General features: G+C 40.2%; 1 protein-coding gene across 1 annotated transcript in view; it reads right to left on the minus strand.

The window, feature by feature from the left end:
* The window catches only part of adamts3 (ADAM metallopeptidase with thrombospondin type 1 motif, 3), a 173,292-nt gene that overhangs the window by 78,469 nt on the left and 82,292 nt on the right, over positions 1-12,531 (minus strand). Inside the window, exons 6-7 of the mRNA XM_075467289.1 lie at positions 8,250-8,333; positions 4,789-4,945 (exon numbers count right to left, since the gene is read on the minus strand). Coding sequence (XP_075323404.1) covers positions 4,789-4,945; positions 8,250-8,333 — 241 coding nt within the window. The remainder of the gene's footprint in view (positions 1-4,788; positions 4,946-8,249; positions 8,334-12,531) is intronic.

The following is a 12,531-nucleotide window of genomic DNA, read 5'->3' on the forward strand; positions in this document are numbered from 1 at the left end:
TAAAGAGCTGAACTAAATCAGAGCAGAAAATAACTGCTTACCTCTGAGTGTTTGTTGATCCAGCAAAATCGACACATGAATGCATGTGTAAAAGGAAAAAAAGGTACAATCTCTTTTAGTTCTGAGGTTGAATGTATCTCGTTGTGATAAAAAAAAAAAAAAAAAACAAGAGAGCAAAAAGGTCTTAAAATCTGGTAACTATTATAGCAGATTAACTACACATGACATATTATACTGTGTTGTAATTAATTTAAAGGTGACATGATGTGCCCTTTTTAACAATTAGACACCATTTTCTAAGGTCTCATTAATATGTATGATACAGGCTTTGGTCAAAATATCTATTGGTTTAAGCATAGGTCATTCTGTGAGGAACTTTCAAACAAATGGGGAACTAAATAATAATTATTAATTATTAATATATGCTCCGCAGAACAGAATAAAGTGATTTCCCTAAAATATGTCACCTGATCTAAAACAAAATGCCATTTAGCACTTGCTGATGTACGTACTTCCGACCCTCTGCTCACTCTCATTGGCATGTACAGCTGTTGCTGTGGCAACGTTTCATGTGGAGCTTTATTTTTAGCATGTTTCTGATAAAGATGTAGGCATTATTATTTAATGACATTAAAGGGGCACTAGGTAGCATTTTCACCTAAAATTATAGCCTTCAGGAGTTTAACAAAGGCTAAACAATAGCCTGGGAATTCCCATGCTGCTTTGCGCTCGATTTCATTCTCACTGCAAAGTCAGCCTGGAAACCACCGCCCTTATTTTTGCCAGAGTTTGGGAACCAATCACAGAACGGGGGGGGGCAGCAGCAGCAAGACGATGACGACGTCTATGCGCTACACCGAAGCTTGTAGAGTGTTAATCCAACATGACAGCGGACACAACGTTACCGTTCGATGCAGCCTTAGAAAGTGTTTCGGAGTAGATTCACCCTAGGGTCATTTGAACCGTGACATCCAGCCAAGTAGCCCACCCGAAGTTTTTCCGATATTGGCTGAACATCAGCGGAGTTACTGAGTTATCCCGAATAGCTTAGTACAAGCGCTGACGGACCCTGGCAGTATCTCCAAAATTACCACACTAAAATCACATGCCATAACACCAAACTTCTACAGTAGCACAAATATGGTCTGTACTCACAAAACGATGCATTTGGAAGTTTGTACATAGTCCAGGAGTTTATTATTATCAACACAAGCCTGATAGCTTCTCTGCAGCTAAAGCTTCGTTGACGTCACTTCTGGGAGCTGGGAGCTTCAAAGTAAGATGAGGGTTGATCTACTACTGTAGACAACAAAGCAAGGCTGCTCAATTTCTCCATTATTAAAATAAATTCACAACTCTACAACATAAAAATTCATGTAGAATATAGCATATAGGCCTACTTTGTTGTCAATTTAAGTAGCTTAGAGTGCAAGTTTACTTTTATTTTACTTTTTTTTCTTCTTCCTCGTCGAATTTCTGTCGTCATCTAGTATAAGTGATACAATTGGCTATGAATCGCGCGCAAAGCAGTATGGGAAGAACCTGACGTCATTTGATAGACATTCGTAGCGCCCAATAAACGGCTCTAGGCATTCGTAAACCACGCCTCAAATACGAGAAAATGCACACCTAGTTCCCAGACCACCATCTCATCGAGATTGTGGACGCGTCAGCCAGGCTAGCTAAACAAGTCAATGGTATGCGAATGAAGCCTGTCTCGCTCCCAACAGGGGTCTGTATGCTGAAAATCCCATATGTAACTTCGGCAGGAGCGACCCGCTTCTGAAGTGTCGTGATGCGCGAGAAGAGTCGTTTGTGTTTACGGCACTTAGCTAGGTACTGTATGCTAGCTGTAGTTGTAGCTATGTGTTCGCTTGCGTTGAAGAGCCAACACCAAGCGTTTCATATTCTGCCTTTCACAGACTGAATATGAAACGTTCGATGTTGGCACTTCCCATTTGTGAAATTTCTCCAAGCGTGATCTTGTTCATCTACCATAGTGATTTGCGTTTTCGATCGTAAAGAGACAGGTGATGATGGTGCTCTTATTCCTCCTGAGTTTGAGACGTAGCCTAGCTTCAGAAATACACGGACTGACCTGATTAGAATAAGAATAGCGTTTTGATCCGAATAAGAATTGTTATCTACAAATGAAAATTGATTAATTTGTGATTGTAATCGGAATAGTGTAGAGCTAGTCTGCGTTTATTGCGGCGTGTGTTGGTAGTGCTTGCGCGCATCTGTCTAAGATGTAACTTTTGTAAGTGTCTGCTAATACAAAGGAATCACTCCACGAATACACCATGATGAGGGAAGAATCCCATTCAAGATCAGCAACAGTCCATCCATACATCCATTATCTGCCGCTTGTCCGGGGATCGGGTCGCGGGGGCAGCAGCCTGAGCAGAGAAACCCAGACGAGCTGTCCCCGGCCACTTCCTCCAGCAACAGGATTATAGCATATTATCTTGAGTTCTCTCTTCAGAAAATCTCTGATTATAGTATCTTACGTGGGCAGTCTACACTTGTGAATCAGATGACCTAACTGTACTGACTAAATAACACAACGGCAGCATTCGCCACGATGGTTAGTGGGTGTGTACAGGTGGGCATTTTTACGACAGTGTAGAATTTCAGTTTGACCAATAGAGATCGCTATACTGCCGCTAAACTACCTTGTATCCCTTTAATAAAGACAAAATGTTTAAACTCAGTAATAAATTCTACCAGTGATGCTGTGTACATCTCCTGCTTGGTCCATTACTGTAAATGAGAAAGCATCGTTTGTCGGTGCATTTAACTTCAACTGGAGTGCCAAACAGAGAACGTGAACTTAGTTTAACACAAAGTTTAAGTTTGATTAATTAAGATTAATCAACTTTCTTAAATGCAAAGTATAAGTGTCAGCACCATTCAAGTAAGTGTACATCATTTTATACACATGCACTGGTTGGGTTTTTTCCTCAGGCATAACATAAAAAACATTATAGTATGAATTCCAGCTACCATGTAAGTGTTGATACTTTACTGACTGTGTCTGCAAGAATTTGGCTGTTACTCGCGTTTTATGCCCACATTGTGTGTTCAGATGCCTTAAAACGGACAGAAATACAGTAATTTATGTTTCCATATTGATCTGTTTTTGAGTGATTCTTTTTCTTGTGTTTTCTTGTGATTTTTCAGGGAAACAACTCGGATTATGTAGAGTTCTGAACAACAACCACACGCAGTCTTAGAAAAAGACACATTATGTTGCGGTAATAACTGGCAGACACTCTGTAGCACCATTGCTCTGGTTTTTCAGTTTGATGATGCCGAACCACAAGGGAGGAGCAGACAGTTAATATGACAAGTTTCCGTGCCAGTGTTGTCTGCAAAGATCTCTTTACACTCTTAGTCTTCCTTTCTGTTATAATGGTTTATCTTTCATGTCTCTCTTGGTTGACCCTCCCTTTTCAGGCACCTTTGTGGTACAGTTAATCTTTTAGTGTTAGTTTCTTTTAGGTTTCCTATTCAATACTCTAGTAGTAAACTACAACATTTATTACATTCTATGTGATGGCAAAATTTACTGTACTCTGAACAACTTTAGCAATCATCAGCTAACATCGCTAACGCCGGATCGCTTAGTTCTTGAATGGTTCTAATCACATGACAAATTCATTTCTGTCTGATGGACGATATTTCTCCTAATCACTGTCCTTTCCTGATTCCTTTATGCCAATCAGGCTAATAATCATAAGGCTGTGGTCTGTTATGTGTGTGTTGCCACATACCTTCTGAGCTGCCCTAAATTGTACAAAACATTGATCCGATAACATCTCGAAATGTGATTATAAAACAGAGATTACGACATTTTTCAAAAGAATCTGGTTTCTCTGACATGTTTCTACACTTTTAGAGGCGTTACATTGGGTTGTTAACCTGGAGGTTTCATTTTACTATTATCATTATTAGAAATGATAATAATAATTTTAACAACAAAAATAATAATAAAGTTAAAAGAGTTTGTCTTCACTTTTTCAGGTCAGCACCCACAACAAAGTTACCAAACACTGTATGAAGCACAAAAGGGCATTGGGAGTTAGCCTTGGTCATTTTATTCCAGCGCGTGTCAGAAACACACCTTACAGAGGCAGAACGAGCTGTTGGCTCTTTTTTGTTCTTTGAGTCATCATGCCACAATATCAGTATTGACCACCACAGATTGATTTTCTATTTTCTAGAAGATTTCACATGACTGAAATCTCATTCTACTGTAGTGCTCCGCACCATGCGTTGAATCGCTCGATCCCTAAGCCCTGCTTAAGCGCTCTCTCACACAGCATTTGACACTAAGACTTCTCAGCAAAATTTGTCCAAACATGATGTTTTCAAACCAACTCTGACAAATTCACCACCTCTAAAAGAATCTAAACTCTGTATTTGTGTCTAACAGTGGTGATGCAGAGGCTTCAGTCACTGTGGTTGATCATGTAGAGATTCTCAAGTAGAGTTGTTAGGCAACATTTGAAATGCAACGCAATATTTTCTTGGAAAAAAAGAGCTTGCATCATGAATTTGACACATTTTCAGCTTTTAAAATCAAGCTCCATGTGGAAATCAATTCAAGAATCATCCCAGATAATGAAATACTGATTTTGCAAGACATGATGCTTTGTTTACTGTGTGTTGTGATGGATAACCTCCTGTTACTACATTGATTATCTTCACAGGGCGGGTCAGAATGCTGCAGGAAAATGTACATTCTCTCTTGAATCATTCCATGCATGTCCTCCAGAGCCTTACCCTGCATGCCTGTGGGGCCGAAGCCTTGGCGAGTGAGGAAGATTGCGTGGTCATGGTGTTCGGCATGATCAGGGTCCCCTTTCTGCTGCACAAAAGCCCAGCGGCACACATTCTCCAGGCTCCGTGATGGGTTTCCTCTTTCAATGAGGCTGATGGACTGATAGACAAGGGACAGAAAAACACGTTTACCACTGAACTTTGCTTTCTGATAGCAGCCCTAAATAACACATTGCTAATTTTCAGAGAGTGAACAGTATTCACTGTGGACCCTAACTGAACATGCACTCCCTGAGCTGATGAAAGGCGGATGGAAAATAGAATTTCCTTCCCAGATTCTAATACGAAGTATTCTTGGTGAACATACATCAACACAGTGCCAATGGCAATTCTTTTGCACTGTTTTACTGTGCATGCACCCAGTAATTAACACAGCTGGCCATGACTTCAGTACAGTAATATAATACAACAATGAAGTTTTCACTTAAAAATATGATCACAAAGTATGATCTAGTAATTTGATTAAAATACTAAATTTCTTTATTAATCCCCAAAGAGCAATTATACTTTTTCCAGTAATAATAAGGAATAACTGATGATTTAAATAGAATTAATAAAAGAACAAGAATAAACAGTCATTATAATAAAAAAGTCATTGTGTAGGAGTTTTGCTGTGGGCAGAAATGACTTCTTGACTGGTCCATTGTGGCATATAGGTGAGGAAGCCTCTGGCTTAGGACACATATTTGACCACTCAGTTAGGTAAATGGTGTGGAGTGTTGTCCATTATGTGCAACTTGTGAAACATTCTTCTTTCTTTATAGGGTAATATAAATTGAATTAGTTAGCCTTTTCCCTTTAGTTATTTAGTTTGAAATAGTTTGGAAGCAGCATCCATATGCCATTTCTGTCAGGATACCAGCACAAAATTTCACTACATGTGAGGACAGCATAACTTGACAAGAAAGTCTGGAGACAAGGGAGATCAAGAAGAAACCATCTATGGAAACCATGTGTAAGTTTCAGATGGGCATAAATGCTAGAGTGGCTCCTGTCTGGTGGCTGAACATGAACTGGTGACAAGCATGCATTTGTTTTGTCTTAACTCGACCAACAGGCTCGTATTAAACGGTTGTATTAACAGCTCATTGAAGTCTCAGTTTGCGCTTCAAGTTCTCATTCCTGATGAAGAATCATCCAAAAGAATTCATGTTTTCAATTCAATTTTTTCAAGTAAAAATCTGATTATTTGATGGATCCAATTGCTCCAACAAGATTTAAGGGGAATGTGGGTAACCTGTGACCAGCAAGCTTGTATGTGAATAGTCACCTACTCAACTGAAGTTTGTTCAGCTCCCCCGGGACACATATTGATGCCAGGAGCAAACAGTGCATGGGGCACATTTACTAAAATGTGCAAACTGGCAGGAGGTTGCAGAAAAGACTGCAGATGCTCTACATACATCACGCTGATCTAGGAACATGAAACTCAAAGACCAAAGCAGACTACCAAGTGAGGCGCAAATTAGCACCAAACAATCATTTTGATCATCAGGAGTGGGTTTTTTCCCAACGACACAGGCAAAGTTTATTTTCAGTATTTTAGCAGGGTTGTCATGAAAAAAAAATGTTTATCTACTTTATAGAAATAGATTAGCTTTAAAGGAATCTGATAAGACTTTAGCATTCAACAGAATGACATTCATACTTCTTATCGGGTTCAACACTTCAGAACCATGGACAGCGCATGAAAGTGAACTATTTATTATTTCATTAAAGCCCAACAAGTAGTAGAGATAAGAACCCATTTTAAATGTACTTGACAGCCAACTATAACCGTACAACGTGATGAGCCTGAAACTTCTGCCCCGCTGTTGGGTGAGCCTGCCAACCATTTAGCATATAGATAATACATATAAATGTGGACGATGACATCCCAGCAACAAAACATGGAGGGGCTGAAAACTGTTTCAGTGCAGCAGGACTTGTGAGGCTCACCTCTTCTCCCATCTAGTCAGTTTGGATCTATTTTAAAAGAATTATTACTATCATCATAAATGAAGGTCCCAGCCCTTCTTTGAATTTGCACCTTCCAAACAGAAGAAGGAAAAGTCTCCCTTCTCCACCACACACTGTCTGCTCCCTGCAGTCTCCTCATCACAAAATAGGAGGCATCCCAAAAAGCTTCTTTTTTTTTTGACAATAACTAATGTTGTAAAATAAAAGCTGTAAATTGCCTGCTGCAACCTTCACCCTGCATAATTCATTGATATGCTCTTCTCCTATAATTTTGTACTCTAGTGACAAATGACAAATCTCATAAATACTTATGCACCAGCCAGCCAAAGATCACTGTCCTCGTTTTTCAGGCGCAAAATGACCAACGCGTTTAATAATAGATCTTTAATAGATCCTGACAGCAGTCATTTATAGGCAAACAGATATTATTCATTGTTTCTTGTCCAACACCTCTGCTCCACTATTAACAACAAAGTCCAACATTAGTAGCCTTTAGTTTTCAGCCTCCTCTCCTGTGGAACCAGCTCTGAGTTTGGGACCAGGACACAGAAACCCTCTCTGCTTTAATTTACTTCATTTACAGATCCTTGTGTGCGCTACTTGTTTTAATGTGCTCTCTTTTTGAACACTTTTAACCCTCAAATTGTTATTTTGTCCCTTTTGCTTTTATTTGTATTCACGTTAACATTTTATTGTTATTTTCAAATTGCTATAACATTGTTGCCTTTTGAAAATTGGTGGAAACACTCAACGTTACCAGCTAACATCTGGCTTTTGAGAGCAATGAGAAAGGGTTTCATCAGCATTCAAACCGGCATCAAATGACTCGGCACCGCTCAGCTCCGAAAGTATAAAGGTACAATTTGTGGACAAAAGAGACTGATTAATTTCACAGTCTGGAAGACAGCTGGCAGCTCCCTCGTGGAGCTGTGTGGGGTTGACATCCACGGTCCAATTAAAAATGATAAACTAGCCAAATTATCTTAGAGAATCTTCATTATCAGAGTCTGTGGTCCAACACAGCAACAGGATACGATGTAATGCCATTACATCATGTTACAGAATGCTGTCGTATAGGCCTGTCACCTGGGAGGTAGTGACCAGTTGTAGTCCTCAGAGCACTGAGGGAAAACAAGCTAGCAACGAAAAAAGGTTTCATTCAGCTTGTTTTAGTGGCTTCCCGTGTGTTAAAAATGACAGGAAAAAGGACAGTTTAAAAACAGCAAGTTTATCTTTTGCATTATACTGCTTTAGGTGTACAACATTACTGGAGAAGAGTTGAATTATCCTGACTGAGCTGTTTGGACTGAATGGTGTGTGGTTCAGTGTTTATATGAATATCTTTCACAAGACGGACAGAAGTGTTAATTGAAAAAAATGGGAGCATTTCAAACTGTTCGGATTGAATTAAAGGGAAAACCACCAGAAATGGATGTTGAACTCACCTTGGCATACCCCAGCATGATCATCCTCACCAGGACCACGTTGATGTGCGCTCCCAGAGACTCGTCGTGGTAAATCTCATTCACCTGAGGAGCAGAGGGAAGACATTAGAATTCCGAGGCCACCTTTCAGAAGGACCTGCATCTCATGTTCCCTCTCCTTTCCTGTTAAAGCTGAGCTTCCACCTTCTTTCCACTCACCAGAGGAAGGGAGTCAGAGAACCACACCACCACTCAGAAATCACCCCACAGATCACTGTAATCACAGACCTCTGCAATCACCATTTTGTGGCACACAGAGCAGTAAATGTAGTGAGGGACTGTATCCTAATCATCAGAGTTTGTTCTTTGAAAAACATGGTTGCTATATAACAGTAAAATAGGTCAGTATAAAAATATTGGTGCTTGCTGTCTGCATATAGGCAAACAATGCTCTCAAACAGCTGTGCATTGAAAATAATTCCAAACCTCAATTAGTTTCAAAGTGGACAACTGTTTGCATTTGGGAGCATCAGTGCAGCACTGTTCCTAACAGTATGTGTTATCTCCTGGGAGCTCTTTAACATATGGTGGATACTGTAATCATCAGCAATTCTTCTGTTCAGGCCTTGTGTTTTTATGTTCTATAAAAATGTATTATAACAAAAAACGGATGGGTCTGTGATTCAAGCTGCCTGACAAACACTTTCCTTTGCTTCAAATCTGAATCAAAGTGGAAAATAAGGCTTCTTTCAAGCCCACAAGATCCGGCATCATTTTAATGGTCAACACTATAATCTTCCACAATGCCTGTTATCTGTCTTTATTGAGTCCTCCTGAATCTGTAGGCTGTTCAAGGTATATCAAACACTCTGAGGGATTTCCACTCCATGCATGCTAATTTATCTCCTTCAGGATGCAGCCTCAGGTGAGCCTGCCACTGAATTTTGATATGATTTCCATATAAAACAATAAACCCTTTTTAATTAAAACTGCAGCACTTTACCTGTCCATCCATCTATCCTCCAAAGCTTAAGTGGCCTATGATATCCCAGGTGCCATAAGGCGAGAGGCCGGATTAACTTTGGACAGCTTGTACGTCCATCACAGGGCTGATACAAAGCCTGCTGATTTAGATATCCCCAATTAACCGTGCATGTCTTCAAACTGACGAAAGAAACTCGAGTTCCCGGGGGGGGTGAAGAAAAAAAGAAAAAAATCTGTGAGGGAATCACTGCCATCCCATAAAATATTATGGAATTTGCATGTTCTCCAGTTGCTCTGCTTTCCTCCGACAGTTCAGATAAATGTTGGGTTTCTGGGTAATTCAAAGCTGCCGCAGATATGAGCGCCAGTGTGCATGATTGTTCCATACCAAGTGCAATTAATTGTAAAGAAAATCACCCATTCATTTCTGCAAATAGTTTTCTAATTTAGAACCTGTGTTTTTGGTACTATTCTGTGGCACATGGCCAGCTTGAGAAGAATGTTAATGCATTACCAGATACTCTGCCTGTACATCTCTTATTGTAGATAGTAAATCATATATTATGCAAATGAGAACGGTTAACCCCCCCCCAAATGCAAAGCAATGTAATAAAGCATCCAGTTTCCAGCAGTAAATCAGAATTCATTCAACCAGAACCACAGAATGGCTGAAAAGGCAGTAGTTTTCTTTCTTTTACACTATACTTACACTATTATCATGTTCTAAACGTTTGCACGAGTCCATGCCTGTATATCACGACAATGAAGAACATGGAAATCACACATTATACTGACATCTGACCTTTAAAAGGCTCACAGTATTGTAAGGTGTGTGTTTACTCATTACAGACAGATCGCTGTCGTGTCAGTAATCCGACTGACTGAACATTGAGCACCGACCGAGTCAGTGAAAAAAAATCAACATCGCTTCCCGCTCTTTGACGATGTAAATGAGAAGGACTAATTAGCAACCGAAAGCGTGTGGACTGAAAGAACACGTGGCCTCACGGTCTGAAGGTCTGATTTTCTCTGGGCCAATGATTTTTTTTCTCAACCCGTCCGTCTCATTGAGCAATATGTCAGCATTCTCTACGCAGGGCAGAGGAGGTTATTAAAATGATTCCAACAGTGTACGATCATGCTCAGTTGTCCTCAGAGCACTCGTTTTGCTCGAGCAGACTGAATGACACACAACTTGCGCGATGAAACAATCTTCCTGAATGTGACCGGCTCCACAAATGGGAGTCTCTGAGGAGAAAACCGATAAACTGCTCCAATCCTGAACTCTTACTAACGGGCGGAGCCGCTCTGCTCAGCTGTCAGCCTCTCCTTCAGGAGCTGAAATTACACCACAACCTATCACAAATACCAATCTTCTCTCTCAAACATTTTTGGTCTCGAGGCTGCAATTTCTTAACAGCTCCCTTCATGCATTTATAAGGGGGACACAATTCCTCTTGCACTACTTGAGGTGTTCACTCTCACATAGTATTCATCCAGCTGAAATGAATTAACTCGGAGCTCAAAAAATAGCCGCAACACATCTCTGGAGTTTACAATAATAGCGGAAGGTTTAGACACGTTTAAAAGTTCCAGAAGATGCTCCTGTTTTAGAGGGCTTTACTGAACTTAACTGTTAACTGACGTCCATAAATGGCTAATGGTCACAGATGAATAAAAGATTCCCAGAGGTTACTGTTTTAGGAAATAGAGATGAGACCCCCCTGCGACCAAAAGAGAATGTAAATGTATGATGTTTTTGGTGTTTGTTCTGAGGTCATTTTGTGTCTCTGAAGGATTTTTTCACATTCTCAGAATTTGTGCAGACCAAAATAAGTGGCTGTGAAAGAGTGCTGAAGACCTAGAGTTTAGATAATGGGCCATATTTATTCCCGTAAAGCATGCCCAACAACAGCAGTTATATGCATGAATACAGCCTCATCCCATCATTTTTTTGCATCCTTTGTGGAATACTGTTTGTTCACCTCCTGAACTGAATCTTTTTTCAGTTGCATTTCACACAGCTGTGCTCCTCCAGCAGCTTGCGGTCGACTCATTCCCGTGTCAACCCGGCTGTGCCCGTGAAGAAAATCGAGCCTGTATTTTTGGATTTGCATGTATGCACACAGACATTGTGTAGGTCACAACCACCTCTCTGCTGTTCTCTGAAGTATTGCTCTCAGTTGGGTCCACAACTCTAAGATCCTCCTCTACAGTTTATTACGTTGCAATAATACGGCAGCTCAGTAATAACTCCCCCTGTTGTGATAGTTAAAATGACACTGTCAACTCTGTGATTGCTGAGTTGTTGCGTTGCAATGGAATTCATCATGTTCAATGCAAAAGAAAGCCTTAAAAGATACTGCCACACGGTATGAACAACTATCAAATGCTGAATGTGAAAGCCCTCATAAAGCTGTTTCGTTATAGGTTGAGTAACTTTAAAGTGAACTGGTAACTCAGAGTACAGGTAAATGTAATTACTGCAGTACCTGAATCACACCAACAGAGGTCGATAAATCTAAAGCATTTACTACGTGCCAATGAGAACATGAATTTGTAAAATAAGACTGTGATGAAGTGCAACTCCTCCCGCCCCCCCCTCTTGACACTCAGGGTATTCCAGTGAGTTCAGCTCAGAGTTGGAATATTTTTCCTGATTAAAAGCTAAAAATGAACACCTGGATCGTGGTTGATGCCGTTTGGAGGTGTCTCCGGAGGTGATAATGGATCATGTTGGATAAACTTTCTTTGAAGCTTTTGTGGCGGCCGAGGCAATGAGTAATAACTTTCATCTGACACTTTCATGAAAGAAGTAAGGTAAATGTGATGCATCTCTGACAGAGAGGAGAACCAATGGACGCAGAAAGTTCATCTCAGGGGTTTTTATGAGCACCACAAAGACTGAGACGGATCAGCTTTCTCCATCTTTGTTCAAAACTGCTGCAGGAAAGACCATTCAGAGACAGAAAAGAGCTTAAGGTCATCTTCGTTCTGACAGCCAGACACACTTCTAGTTTCTGTTGTGGAGCATTTGTATTTTAGAATGCTGTTTTCATAGATTTTATGAGCAAAAGTGAATAAACATGCATTTCAACTAAGCAGAAGAGTAGAACCGAACGTGCCACGTATGTTATATAAAAGAAGAACGGAGACAGATAAAGAGATGGGTAAAAACAGCTATAAAAGTCAGAAAAAAAACCCATAGAAGACAGATGCCGCAGCGGCCATGCACATTGTTATTTTCATGTACACAAATGATCCCAAAAAATACTGTTAGATGTAAAAATAAAAGAAACAAAGTGATTTGCATCTCATT

The sequence above is a fragment of the Odontesthes bonariensis genome, chromosome 6 (assembly GCF_027942865.1).
Source record: "Odontesthes bonariensis isolate fOdoBon6 chromosome 6, fOdoBon6.hap1, whole genome shotgun sequence".
Lineage (NCBI taxonomy): Eukaryota > Metazoa > Chordata > Actinopteri > Atheriniformes > Atherinopsidae > Odontesthes > Odontesthes bonariensis.